We start from the raw sequence: 14,933 nt of genomic DNA on the forward strand, positions 1-14,933 counted from the left end.
TAACAAGTGACATTCGTAAAATAACAAGTTTCATTTATAAATTAACAATACACATTAGATTATTACATGAAACTGGTTTTGTGTTTGGTTTATTACTTATAATTTTTTTTTGCCATATATATATATTTATATATATATTAAAGGGCTTAGCTGCTTGCCAAGCTTTTTAAGTGGCTAAGAGTGATGAGATCAAACCCATCCTTGATCACCTAAAAACCTTAGTTTTGAAATAAAATGTCATCGACACCGAAGCTCCAATGGTCGGTGACGGTAAGGGTTTCCTTTTTTTTTTTTTTGTTTTTTAACTATAAAGGCATTTTGGTCTCTTCACATATGAAATTAATATGTTAGAAGGACCAGAAGACTACAGTGATAAAAGCAAATCATTTGATCCTTCTCTAATATAAATTTCACATGAGGGTTCTTGGATGCTATTTTCCTTAATTTTTATCATATTTACATATTTTGAAAAATTTCCACCCTTTTTAAGATTTTTTTTTTACCAACCCTTTTTTAAGATTAAAAGAACACGTTTCTTCAAACAAATTGGCAGGATCAATTTTAAATTCTGAAGTAATCTCAATCAACCAAATTCATTTGTTATATCGATATAATACTCCATTGGACGTTTTTATTCAATATTTTACGTGATTTGATTATACAAAAGTCTTTAAATTTAAGAACATAAGGAAAAAAACGTCCACAACAATGTATTGAAATATAGTACCCTATTACTTATTTACTTTTAACAGACAAAGGTTAAATAATCAGATCATCTGTCAAGAGAACTATTCTGAACAAAAGCGCTTAGACAATGAGATGATTAATTATCTCAATTTCTTAGTTGCCAAGCAAATAATCATCATGTTCACTTGTTAAATAAAACATTCATTGCTTGCTTAACAAAATTAACAACCTAGACAACTCGCCTTTATTCTCTGTCTAGGTCACCCAACTTTCTTTTTTCCCTCTTTATGTGTGTGTGTGTGTGCATTTGATAATAGGAAAGGCAAACGCCTGTGTTATTCATTCACCAAAATTTCTGTGGGGTAATAAGAACAGAGAAGGATCTACAGGAGCCAAGGAGGTGTTCTTGCCCCCACACAGCTTTAGTAAAAATTTTATCTTTTTATTTATCAAATAGTGTAAACTTGATTATGGCCCCTCATTTCTTATTTTATTTTCAGTTGGTCACCCCAACAATAAAACTCTAGATCCGTCCCTGGTTAAGAAACTCACAAGCTGTCACTGTACAGGAGTGAACGTAAATCAGTTGGAGGCTCAGACAAAAAACAAGCCCTCAAAATCAAAGTTAAAACTGTAATTAACTAACCAATCAACACTCCCTGTAGTTATGTTGGAAGTAGAGTTGACAATCAGCAACAATTTCTTTCTGAATCAACAGCAACAAGGAGCTAAAAGCCTCCCCTGTATCTTCCAGATCCTTCAACATGCTAATAACAGAAGTTGAATCCCCTTCCACAATGATCTTCTTAAAACCCATCTCAGTAGCCAATCTCAATCCCCAGAAAACACCCCACAGTTTTGCACTTCTGCGTGAATAGCAGAACGAGCCCCAAGTTTCTTGACAAAACCCTTCAGCCACCCACTCTTTTCATCTCTAAGCAGCCCCCCAAAGCCAAACATTGCCAAACCTTTTTTATTAGCAGCATCAAAATTTTATTTGACCCAGCCAACAAGAGGAGAATGCCATTTAATATCAACCCTCATATGCTCCTTTCCCAACACCCCGTTATTGGCCTTCGAATTCAGCACTCTTTATATTTATCAGTCAAAACACATATGATGGGATAATTACACGTGTCTAGTCTTGCAAGTATTATTTATTTTTAGGGTTAGTAGGCAAATTATCTCAACTTTAGATATGACAGTACCATAAATCTTAAACTTATTTATTATGTAAATTATTTTTTTAAATTTTTAAAATAGTATAATATAGTACTTGTTATTAACAAAAGTTAATTTTGATATAACAATAAAATGACAAAAAAAAAAATTCAAAAATTATAGAAGAGTAGAAGACAACCAAAAAATTACAGTAAATAACCCAACAATTACAGAAAAAGACCAAAAAATTTTTGTAATTTTTTGAGTTTTTGTCTATAATTTTTATATTAACTAATAATTAAAGTTAACTTTTATTAATGATAGAACCAGATTGCACCAATTTTAAAAATTAAGAAAATAATTTACACAATAAATAGTTATTTGGGAACAATTTGCTCATTTATCTTTATTTTTATTCTAATTAAATTAAATTTACATTATAATCTGTTGAACCTATAATTTAAAAAATAATTTTTGTTTTGTTGACGAGAGAAATTATGAGATGAAATGAGTTCAATCCATTAAATAAGTGCAGTTTATTATTTTTTGGAAGAATAAATCTAATCGACGCTCAAATTTATCATTTTTTCCCATTTCGTAAAAATTTAGAATGATGTTATTGAATCAATTGAAAGACAAAAGAACCTACAGATTATATTTGATATGATCGAAAGTAGAAACAGAATTACAAAATTAATATTCTATGCATTCAGAGAAAGAATTTAGAAAAAAAGGGTAAATGTGTTAAGGGAAAATTTAACTTCACATTGTTTGTGTCATTCTTTTCTAATAATATAATTGCATAACTATAAAATATGCTATTTATTCAAAGAAAGTTACACCATATTAAAGTTACAATTTTTTATGGTCAACATTCACTTGTTTGTTAATAGAATATGTAACTGACTTAGAACAATCCTATGCCATGCTGTGGCATTGTTTAGAAAAACTTACACATTTCTAATATCCTCCGTTTTCTTTGGGGGAGGATTAGATGGTTACAAAAATATAACAAAATCACATCAAGGATCACACTGGTTACTATGTAAACGAAATTGTAGGACTCTCTCACTTACCTGATATATGAGTTAACTTGTACAAGACGGTAGCTTTCCTCAGTCCCAAGATATGAACTAGAGGAATCAGTATCTGGGTTCTGCCAGAAATGATTTCGTATGGACCTGTGCTTGGAACTACTTGCAGAGTATCCAGGGTCAGAAAGCAAATCCTGAATATCTGTTTGGCCTTCAAGCATGCTCACAACTTGGGACATTTTTGGCCTAAGTGTGGGGGATGCATTGGTACACAAGAGAGCCACATTTAGCATAACCATGGCCTCCTCAGTTGAATAGTCTGATCCCAAGTCTGGATCAATCAGCTCCAGTAGATTTCCTCTCTCTTGCAAAACATATGCCTGAAAGAAGCTTGAGTTTGAGGACAGGGACTTTTATTTGATAAAAGAACGTCAGATTTCAATTTTGATGTAATTTGGCAACAGGAGTCATGTTTTACTCTAAACTAAACCAGAATGAAAATAATAATATGGCAAGGAAAAGAAGCAGTTTAACTATCTGACAAAAATCTGGTTTCAACTAAAATCATCATTGGGTCCTTTATAGATTCACCAATTCTCAAGTTGATCACTGAGTTAAGTTCTATTTTATCTTGACCCCTCACATTTCAAAATTCAGTCAATCTAACATGTTAATAAACGGTATCCCCAAAAGGTGGCATATCACTGAATCTGATAACAGTGTTTCGCTAATCAAGGGGAAGGATTGGATAGATGAATTTCGAAGCTAGTTGTTTGAGATGTTGAAATTAGAATGCATGATGATGGTAGCAGTAATGTAAGGAAGTCATAATTAGAATGCATGACGATTGGCAGTGTTTTCTGTTCACGGCAATAAGCTGCCTCAAAAATCAAAGAGTAAAAGAAACGTCTCTAAGGAAGGAACAAAAGAAGTTTCAAATAAATTATGATTTACCCAATCAAGAAGGTAAACGAATTCTTCATTTGGTCTGTAATTTGTATTGCTCTTTCCACTAATAGTTTCCAATATAACAACCCCAAAACTATAAACATCTGCTTTGTTAGTTAAATAGCCACGCATTGCATATTCAGGAGCCATGTAACCACTACAAAATAGTATCAACAAAAATCTGTAAGTATAAATCATGATAAAACAATCAAAAGAGAGTAGGTGGACAATGTGATCAACTGATCATTGGTAATGGATGATGTCATTTTGATCTTAGTCTTTCAGTTGCTATTGTAAACAAGGAGTGAATCTTTGCACCAAACTACATATGATGATGGCAACGACATATTTTGACCAGAAAACAAGAAACATGTATTAGTACGTGATAAACTTACATGGTTCCTGCGACTCGAGTGCTGATATGGGTATTATCATCTTCATTAAGTTTTGCCAAACCAAAATCTGAAACCTTAGCACTAAAATCTTTATCTAGCAACACATTACTAGTCTTTATATCCCTATGTATGATTTTTATTCTGGACTCTTCATGCAGATAAGCCAAAGCTCTAGCTATACCAAGGCAAATTTTCTTCCTGGTCGTCCAGTCCAGTTTTGCTTTGCAGGCCAGGTCTTTTCCTGCATATAACGTGATTGGGAGAGGATGATTAATTAGTTATTTGACTTGACCATAATTTTGATTCAGGTAGCAAGCAATAGTTAGGGAGGCTGAGTATGAAGCTAACCAAAAAGTGCACGTGATAAACAGTTGTTTTCCATGTACTCATATATCAGTATCAACTGGTTCCCTTCCGCACAACATCCATAAAGCTTTACAAGATTGGGATGTTGAAGTCCAGATATCATTCCTCTCTCATTCACAAACTCACGGTTTCCTTGCTTAGATTTTGAGGAAAGTTGCTTCACTGCAATCACAGTGCCATCGGATAGTAGACCCTGCATCAGTAACAGTGGATATATATATATATATATGTTTGCTTATTAGCATTCTAAACATGAAAATAAGGATTAACAGAACTCAGATGGGCCTAATGCATGTTCATGATTTTGCTCTTTCCTTAAAGCGCCAAGGGCTTGCTAACCAATATGTGCAGTGCATGGAACAAATCTGGAATTCTTTGTATAGAAAAACTTTTACTTTTAAGTCATATGGAGATATAGATATCTCATTATGCACATTTAGTTTCTCAGATCAAGAAACATCAAAACTTGACTATATGGTACAAACTTGGTAATCAAGAATATAGGCAGGAGGAAGATTTAAATACCTTGAAAACAGAACCAAAGCCGCCTTCTCCAATTTTGTTAGCAGCACCGAAGTTTTTGGTTGCTGTTTTGATTTGTCTTAATGGAATAATCCTGTCTGCAGATCTATACCTCTGAGCTCTGGGAGGAAGTGCAAATTTGAAAGTCAGCAAAGAAAGCTTATAACTTCATCCATATCATATGGTACCGTATTCCATTTTATTTCATATCAGAATGAAGTTTGCTCTACTAAAATATGCCAAGGCAACCAATGGCAGCTCAGTTTGGTTGTAAAATATTCAACACCTCTCAAACATGATCTCAAGTTTGAAACTTGTGAATTAAAAGGTTACATTGGGCGAGTTTCTCCCAATTGGAACCCAGCCCAAGTTAAATCCGTATTACTTAGTAATACCAGGTCCTGTTTTTTTTTTTTTTTTTTTTGCGAAAAAGAAAGCCAAATCAAACAGTTTTATTAATTACGTTTCGGCAGAGCATGGTGATGATATATCCATAACTTTATACACGGAGCCTTTGCCTCCTAGCCAGCCCTCCCACCTCATGATACCTAGGAGCATCAGAAGAAGAAGCAGAAAAGCAGCTAATATGGCAAATGCCACTATAATAAACGTTCTCTTTCCAATCCCCGGTGATGGAGGGGTAAAATGTGCACAAAAGAAATACTTGTAACTTTCATGGGAAGCAAAAGCATAAAATTCAATCTTTTCCCTTTGCCTACGTATTTATCTTTTCTTATGCAATTACTAGACATGGAAGGATTAAGATCCCAACTCAAATGGATGCCAAGGATGATCATTCAATTCAAGACATAAAGCTGGGAGATGATGTACGTGATCTGTCATTTGTCTAGCAATTTGGGAAATCAAAGAAATAGCAAACTGTAGGCAAGAACAAAGATCTTAGGAGTAAATTTTATACTCTTCTTGCAATTCTATCATATTTCTTTTCACTTTCATATAGTTCTGTCTTCAGTCAATCCATGGCTAGTTTGAGATCTGGATATATATTGATATGATTGTTCTTTTTTTACAATTATAATCTTTTTACAGCATAAAATTTGAGAATTATCATGGAGCTCTTGATGTCATGTTATTTATTTAATTAATATATACACGTTTAGAAGCTGTCATTGCATATATCTTGGTTCAGTATCTTCAATCTAAAGCCATAGTTAGGGACTCTGTCAAGCATAGAAAAACACTATCATAAAGATTTAAAACATTATACTGATTGCTAGGATCTACTGATATGGCGGATATCAGAGGTCCATAAATTCCTCTTGTGGGTATGCCAGTTGTCCCCTTTCCAGCGTAGTAAAAGTGAATTTTCAAAGTATGTTTTGTGACTGTAGCGTTGAATATCTTCACAATTGGCTTTCCAGTCCCACCAGCTTCTTTCTCAATGTTAAAATCCTTTAGGACCAACTTCCCCTTCATTTAACACATTCCATCCACATAAATACACAATTCTGTGGAATTCAGTTGTTTAACATTTGTGAATCGCATAGACAACAGATACCTGGATGTAGACATTGAATACACGCCTCCCAAGACTGTAAAATGATCTGCCGTTGATAAACATAATCTCTGCAAAGTGGAGCTTAATAGTGTAGTTTCCATGCATTAGACAGAGTCCATAGTATGTGAGAGAAAGGGGAGACAAACGAGCTGTCGTGTACAGTTCTGAACTGGGAGCAGAAGCACTCAGAAGTTTGGATGTGTTGGTCACAATATAGGGATCAGATTCAATATCATTGTCCATGAAGTTCCCAGTGCTTCTGAGAGCCCAATTCCGACCAGAGTAAAACATTGAAGCGCCTCTTTGTTCTTTGTCCCTTTCATAAATAGTACCATTGATATTTGCTTCCTTTCCACCACAATTAATGTGCAAGGAGTAATCTGTTGAAAAAACAAAATAAACCAGGGTTGGCAGAAACAAATCTTCATAAATAATAAAAATTCAAAACAAACATAAATGATTTTCATTGGAATCTTGCTGTCATCTGCTCGATACTTCCTATACTCCGAAAGTTTGTAAAACATTGCGAGTACCAAGCGACTAATGAGTTAAAAGCTTCAGCAAAGACATTACATCATTCTAACATAAAGATTACCGTATCATCCTCCTGCTTTGAGTTTCTAAGAGATTTATCTGTAAATATTCCATTTCCAAAGGAGACTCCATATATAGAAAAATCAACCAAGAATCAATTCAATAACATACGAACTATTAGAGGGAGGGGGTTTCTGTCCTATCATCATCTCTCTCCTTTCTGTCTCTCTGACCACTGAAGGACCCTTCACTAATTATTCGTGTTAAAGTGAAGTAGTTATAAAAATTGTGTGTAAATCCTCCATCTCCAAAGAAGACACCCCATATAGAAAAACCAACCAAGAACAGGTTCAACTATATTCGATCTATCAGGAAAGAAGGTTTCTATCCGATCATCATCTCTTTCATTTCTGTCTCTCAGACCACTGAAGGACCCTTCACTAATTAAGCAAAATCATGAAATAGGACTTCTTTACCACTCTAGTCCTTTCTCGTTATGTAGTTACCTTCAGCTGGAGACTTCTCATCAAGTATTTAAAAAGAAAAAAGAAAAAAGAAAACTAAATTGCAAGTTCCATAGCATGAATCATTATCGAGAAGTATCCGCGCAGATAAAACTACCTGAAAACCATAAAGTATGATTACATACATTGGCTGTCTGAATCAGAGCATGGAAAGTCCTTTTTCAAGCATGCGTGAACATTTTTTCTGCAACAAGGAATGAAATTTAAGATCATGTCTTGAATGTAAAATTCAAAGCTACGATTAAAGAATGCATGGCTGGTGGAGAATTCCTTGATTAAAGAATGTAAAGGGTGAGACTCAATATTCCAAGCATAAAAGCCTTACTGTTTATCCACAGAAAAAGAGTAGCTCTCCACTAAATTTCTGGAAAAATAATCGAAAATTTGTCACTGTTATAGACTTATAAGCACTGCAGGATAAACAGAAATCACAGCATGAGTGAAACTCACACAGTCCCTCTTGGACATTCAACCGGACTTGAGCTCTCCCAGCTAAAGTTATTGTCAGAAACATCACTGCAGCACAAAATATATAGAAAATTGTTTATATCATCAATAGTTTAACGTTCCCCAAGAAGATCTATAAAGAAACCCAACTGCAAGAAGATCAAAACTAAGGCAAAATTTGTTTCTGACTGATGTGTTCACTTTGTTCATTGAAGACAAGATTAAGATGTTATAGAGAAGTGCAAAACACAATTAGTTAACATACACATTTGTACTTTTTCCAAGAACCCAGCTAGGTATAGTCCCTGTTAGTTTGTTCCCAGTGAGGTACCTACATTAACAAGGTAGTTTTGTTTTATTTGAAATGGGAATGAGATGTTTGACAAGACATTTTACCCATTCGATCCACTTACATGAAGTCTGCTTTATCGAATTGGGCAAAAGAGGCAGGTATCCTTCCAGTCAACTCATTGAAACCCAAGTCTCTACAGAAATCATAAATAAGCATTAACTTAAGGATGAAAAATAAACCAAACAAGTTATATCATCACAAAAGAGTCCACAAAACAGATGTAAGATCAGCTTATTCATGTTCATGCTATGAAATCTCTATTCATCACTATGAAATTTGCATGTGTTTACAATTGTCTTTATTGCAGAAGAGATTAATTCTTTTCATTAAAAAAAGTACAAAGAGAAGCCCTAATAACAAACTTTTCAAGCGAAATTTATTGAAAAAAAGCATGCCTGTTTGGACTTTTCGTCCATTTTTGATCTTGTGATATCTTAACACCCAGAAGAAATCGTGAAAAATGAGTAAACTATTTAAAATCCTGAGTCTTGAAAGCCATTTGTTGAACTACTTACAAGACTTTCAGTTTGTTCATTTTCCCAATGTACTCGGGGATCTCTCCTTTAATCAAGCATTTCCTCAGTATGCTGCATTATAACACCAAGTCAAAATAAAATATAGTTACTTTTGAAAGAATTATATAAGAGAAAATATTTAAGCTGAGCTTACAGGGTCCTTATTGATTTCATGTGACCCAATGATGGGAAAGATGAGCCTCTACCTTTCAGGTCAGTTATCCTCCTAAAAATTGAAGAGCAAAACAGTTACTCAATATATTCATCTTCTATGACAAACAAAAATGAAGAATTACATTTTCATACAAATCACTCAATCTTCTCAAGGCAGAAATGCTGGAAGGGATGGGTCCCTCAAGTGAGCAACCCCTCAATATGCCTGTAAAAAGAAGTATGATATGAAAAATAAACTACAAAAAATATTGGAGTAAAAAAAAACTCGCATGATAGAATCTTACAGCTTTTCAATCGACGTCAATTTGCTAATGAAATCTGGTATCCTCCAGAGAAAATATTGTCACTAATCCTCCTAGAAATGTAGTTTGAAAAGTTAGAAAGCAAGCTAGGAACTGCCACAATTGGACAATAAATTAACCCAAAGAAATTGGATGAGAAAATGTAATTTCTATTTTGCTCATTGATTGGAAGCAAGTGATCATCAATTAACCTAGGATCCTTCTGCAATTCACATTGACGAGCAAATGGATCCTATATTAAATATGTGTGCATGTATGAGTGGTTGTCAGTGTTTGTCATTGTTGCTTATTTATCCACTAAGAATATAAGTTTCATTAGCTGAGTAGCTTACATAATATGGATTAAAAATTAATGATCAATATATCATATAAGAATCTAAAAAAATTGCAATATTTATAAGCCATGGCCATTTAATTCTTAACTCCACGCAAGACATTGGCCTCATGATCTAGTTTTGATAAAGAAGCAAAGACTTACAAATCAATCAACTTGGTCAACTTTGCAAGCCCCACCGGCAATTCTCCTGTGAATGCATTTGATGACAGAATGCTAAAACACATTATATTGTCCATGTTATTAACAGTAGAGAATGATAAGTCAGGGGAAAAAATAGCATTGGCATCGTCTAAGTAAAGGTTTAAAGGAATTACATTTTTTCTAAGTTGACAAACTTTCCAATCTCTGGAGGAATGGGGCCTGAAAATTGATTTCCTTCAATACTCCTGTAACATATACACAGATACTTTCTTCAAATAAGGAAACAGAAACAATTTGTAACAACACTAAACTAGCAACACTGTAGCAGCTATGCCAGGCTGACCCTAGGTAGCAGCAAAGACTCTGTCTAGAAAAGAAAAAATTCAGATGGAAGAAAAGGCTTCAGCTTAATTAATAATGAATAAATGCGGGTTAGCTATTCAATTGGTATAAGATATCTAAAATGGTGTACTTGCAAAACTGCAAATAAACAAAACTGAGGGAAATAGAAGATGGTTCTCAACATACAGGTTTCTGAGGGTTGTGATATTGGTGAGAACTTTAGGAAAAGGACCTGATAACTTGTTCCCCATAAGAGAGCTGCATATTCATTGACAAAAACTGATAAACTGAAGTTGATTTACTTATACATAAGCCATTTAAGAGAAATACAGTGGAAGAAGAGAGAGCACAGAGAAAGGTTCTTACAGCTCATCCAACTGCATGGTAGCCCATTGCTGAGGGACAGAACCAGTCAAGATGTTACGACTAAGGTCCCTGTGTGAAAGAAGGTGCAGCAAAGATTAGGAAGCTTGAACAATCCATTTCGAATATAAAGATGGCATTGTGACAGAGACACCAAAGTAACAAAGAATCATTTATAAGTTTCGCAAGCGAGGATTGGTTTATCTCACAATCTCTTGAGATGCTGAAGCTTTGAAAACTCTGGTGGAAGAATACCAGAAAGATTCTGAGCCTTCAAAAATCTGCAGATATAGAATGTGAAATAAAGTAAAATTTAGAACCAATGTTGGGCAAGAACGTCTTGTGAGATAAAGGTTCATAATCTGGGTTGCTAATGTGTGTTAAATTTCAAGAATACAACACATTGATTGCAACCTGTTTCGTATTAAACAAACTGCATACGGTAACTTACAAAATAGGAAAGGTCAATTCCAAATTATGAGAACTTCAAAAAAGACAGAAAAGACTAAGACAAAGTAATTTCAATTATGAATTTTCATGATTAAATTGCTGCCTGACAATTGACCTGTCCTAGCAGCTTTAAAATATTTGTTCACATATACCTTAGGCCATGAATGTATTTTATGTTTCGATTATATGATTATCTTAAAACATGAATCCATTCTTTTTTGTCACAAAAGTATTTCTCAATTCAAATCTCGGCTTTTTTTTTTATTATGATTAAATATATAAAGAGAAACAGAACGACAAGCAGATGAGAGTGAATCTTGGGAACCCCAAATCTGATTCCAACCCTTTTTGGTGGGCTGAACATTAACACCTGGAATCTTTTTACAATTCAAAAATCATGGAATTTTCTAAAATCCAAAAATGTGTAGTGTGAACACTGCGAAGTGGTTCGTAATAATAATAACTAAAATGAAGAGTTCAGCTGCTCTCCTACACCTTCTCTCCACGAGGTACTAGTGCTCTGTGTATCGTAGAATACGAGACACATCACAAAGTACTGTTAACTAGCAATATCAGGCCATGATAGGAGAATCAGAGAGAATCTGAACGTGAAAATGAAGTATCAACTCTAGCTGTATCTTTCAAAGATTATAGAAACCTAGAATTTTTTTTTTTTTTTTCAGTTGGCAACATTGTTCACTCATTACTAACAGGAGATTTTTTTTTTTTTTTGGACAAAGTAGAGAAGTTACTTCGTCCTCTTTTCTTTTTTCTTTTTTTGGCCACTGAGAGGAAACACATACGAAGAGTCAAACTTCAGGCTGTCTTTTGAAATCTCTTTAAATATGGAATAGATTTAATCTTAATATATATTTATATATATATATATATATGATTTTTGTTATCTTTCATGTAAAAATGTCAGTAACGTTTGGAGAATGTGATTTTTCCTAAAAATTTGCTCACCGTTCATTGGTTATTCTTGCTTTGACCAGCTAGTTAACTTCAAACTTAGACACGTTAGAGCCGACAGTTTTTAATGACAAATCACGGTCAGGACAAGAAAGAAACCAATCCACGGTTTCTTTGACCAATTGGAATCCTTGTTTTTAATTTAATGATAAAATAAAACATTACACATTTGTTGGAGGGCAAAGTATTTAACCTGTTTTTGTCTAGATACAAGAAGAGAACCATGTAAATCACATTTTGACTAAACATACTTTATGGAATCAAAATTAAAGTTCAGCCTCCATAAACAGGGCCTTCATCTACCCAAACTCGAAAGCAGGATTCATTAGCACATCCGTGTGGCCCTGACCTATGTTATCCCAACAAATGAAATTAATGCCTGTCACACTATCATTTTAGTCATAAAATAACGGCTAAATTTATCATTGAAATTTGGCAAAAAAAAATATCATTGAAATTCTTCATAGCCACAAAATAATTATATAGTATATACTATAAGTAGAGAAAATATAAAATAATCTTAATCAATAATCATGGTTTTTTAAAAGTTTTTCAATGCATGACTGCATAAATATAGGTTCATGGTCAAAGAATAAAATTAAAAAAGTACAGGCGTAACGCTAACATTCCATTAATTAAATTTTCATATTTTAATATTTCCAACTAAAAGAAAAGAGAAAGAAAGAGAGCTTTTCAGTAGGAGGGGCACGAGAAGACTTGATGAAAATTTGAAAACTACAAGTAACTGTAATTAACATCCCAGACAGGTGAAGATCTCCATTAACTATGGCTGGAAAAAAAGAAGAAAAAGAAAAACTGTCTTCTTCTAGCTCTGGTCTACGCGTGATTCCACGTGAAACTGTGCCTTGCGTTTTTTCCTATTATTATTTTAGCTTTCCTCTTTAAATATTGATATTGATGAAAGGTTAATTATCCCCCCAATTTAAATCTCAATCAAAGTGTATAAGAAGTATATTTTAGAGAGTGAGCAAAATATATATATATATATAATGGATAGAAAATGAAATTTTTAAAATTGAATTGGTTATTGAATCAGCAAAAAAAAAAGTTAGTTTATAATTAATCAATTTAATCATAGTTAGATTATAGTTGAATAAATTATAATTATATATATATATATATTAATTTTATGTGCTGAATTTTTTCCCAACATTAAAAATGTATAGAATAATATAAAAATATGATATAATTTATAGTTTTGACCTTTGAAAAAAAAATAATTATATAACCAAAATAATTAAGTGATTATAAAGATTCAACTTTTTATAATTTTAAAATTAAAAAATTAAGTTATTTCAAAATAAGTTTAATCTATTCAACATATTAATTCTTGTAAGTGTACTAGTTGACTCATTTTATTAGTCTATGAGAAATTAAGTGTGTTTGATCTTTAATCAAAAGTTTGTTGATTGAAACTTCATTTGGTAAAAATTAATTTGATAAAAATCAGTTATTATAACAAAATTTATATTTAAATAATTTTTTAAAAAAGTTTGTTTAGTAAATTAAAAATTGTCTAGATTATAGTAATAATTGAGTAAAAAAAGGAGAGTAAGAATTAGTTGATGATAGAATTATGCAAACTAAAACTATCTGAAGTTAAATTTAAAGAATATACTTTTTAAAATTTTTTAAATATGCTTTTTAAATTGACTTTGAAAATAATTCAAAAAAAACAAATAATTTTTACATTTTTAAATTTTCAAAGATTCTTTTTAAATATTCTTTTTAAATATAAAACGAAGGTAACTAAACATAACTCTAAAATCCATGAACATTTTCATTCTGCCCAGTCTTAAATGCATGAACAGTAAGAAAAATTCTCAACTATCCAAGAAAAGAAAATAATAGAAATAAACTGAGAGTCTAAGACTGAGAGTGAGAGGGGGGAAAGAAAGAGAGAGAGCAGTACATACGTACAACATGACAAGATGAGTTGTTATTGAAGGAGCAATCACAGATGACAGAGCTGGCAAAGCCTTTCCAACCATCTGACACATTCCATCTACCTCTTCCGCTGCAGGGATCTACCCCAAAGTCCCACTCCTTCTTCCCCAGCTTCTTCCCTATCTCCTTCAATGCCTTCACTGCATAATTCAAAAACTAGATTGGCTCATTCATCAAACCCAACAAGAAAGACAAACCCCAACTCAGTCAACATTAATAAAGAGATGGAGAAGCCGAAACCAAATCAATATCTAATGTTGTTTCTTCTGTCTAGAAACCTGAGATTGGCAACAAAGTGTTCACGATCTTTTGATAAAAGGAACCCGAAAGAATCAACAAAGATGATAGAAGATAAAGAAGCGGAAGCAAAAGTAATCAATCTTTCATTTTTCAATAGAGATTCTGATAGAAGCAAAAAATCAAACAGGTGAAGTACATGGTAAACAATTGGGTGTTCGTTTACCTTCATCGATGCTGAGCTTGGGTGTGGCAGCGAAAGCCATTTGTGGGAGGAAGATGAAGACTGAAGTGGTGGCAAGAAGGAGAAGGGAAAGCAGAAGATTCGGACATCCAGATTGAGCTTTATGAGAACTCGGAGATTGGAGCTCATTGTTTGTGAAGCAGAGCAGAGAAGAGAGAAGAGTCACACTTATTTATGAGATGAAAATAGACAAAGATAGACGTTGACGCAGCTTGGGAGGTACTGGACTCCCAATTAACGTGACAAAATAGTAGTATATATAAAGTTAAAAATCATTATCATGCGGATGTGGGATACACAAGGGTAGAGTTGGGAATACAGGCGGGCCCGGCTCTTAAGGGCTTGAGCCCTAAAGCCCGGTTTCTTATTTTAAATTCCATTTTTCAAGCCCGGCCCTTA

General features: G+C 33.4%; 1 protein-coding gene across 1 annotated transcript; it reads right to left on the reverse strand.

Moving 5' to 3' along the window:
* Positions 1–2,651: 2,651 nt before the first annotated feature.
* On the reverse strand, positions 2,652–14,715 carry LOC129301209 (probable LRR receptor-like serine/threonine-protein kinase At1g07650). Its single transcript, XM_054939787.1, is given in 26 exon segments — positions 2,652–3,262; positions 3,837–3,987; positions 4,226–4,466; positions 4,574–4,784; positions 5,117–5,199; positions 5,202–5,282; positions 5,608–5,760; positions 6,349–6,544; positions 6,633–7,012; positions 7,816–7,874; positions 8,016–8,054; positions 8,141–8,206; positions 8,403–8,468; positions 8,551–8,622; positions 9,005–9,076; positions 9,159–9,230; positions 9,311–9,373; positions 9,463–9,505; positions 9,508–9,533; positions 9,959–10,030; positions 10,132–10,203; positions 10,487–10,558; positions 10,667–10,735; positions 10,873–10,944; positions 14,019–14,193; positions 14,517–14,715. Coding segments are annotated over 26 exon segments (2,988 nt in total). The 5' UTR covers positions 14,557–14,715; the 3' UTR covers positions 2,652–2,920.
* Positions 14,716–14,933: the final 218 nt, after the last annotated feature.

The sequence above is a fragment of the Prosopis cineraria genome, unplaced genomic scaffold (assembly GCF_029017545.1).
Source record: "Prosopis cineraria cultivar Desert tree isolate PC_DT_omini unplaced genomic scaffold, ASM2901754v1 PC2, whole genome shotgun sequence".
NCBI classification, from domain to species: Eukaryota; Viridiplantae; Streptophyta; class Magnoliopsida; order Fabales; family Fabaceae; genus Prosopis; species Prosopis cineraria.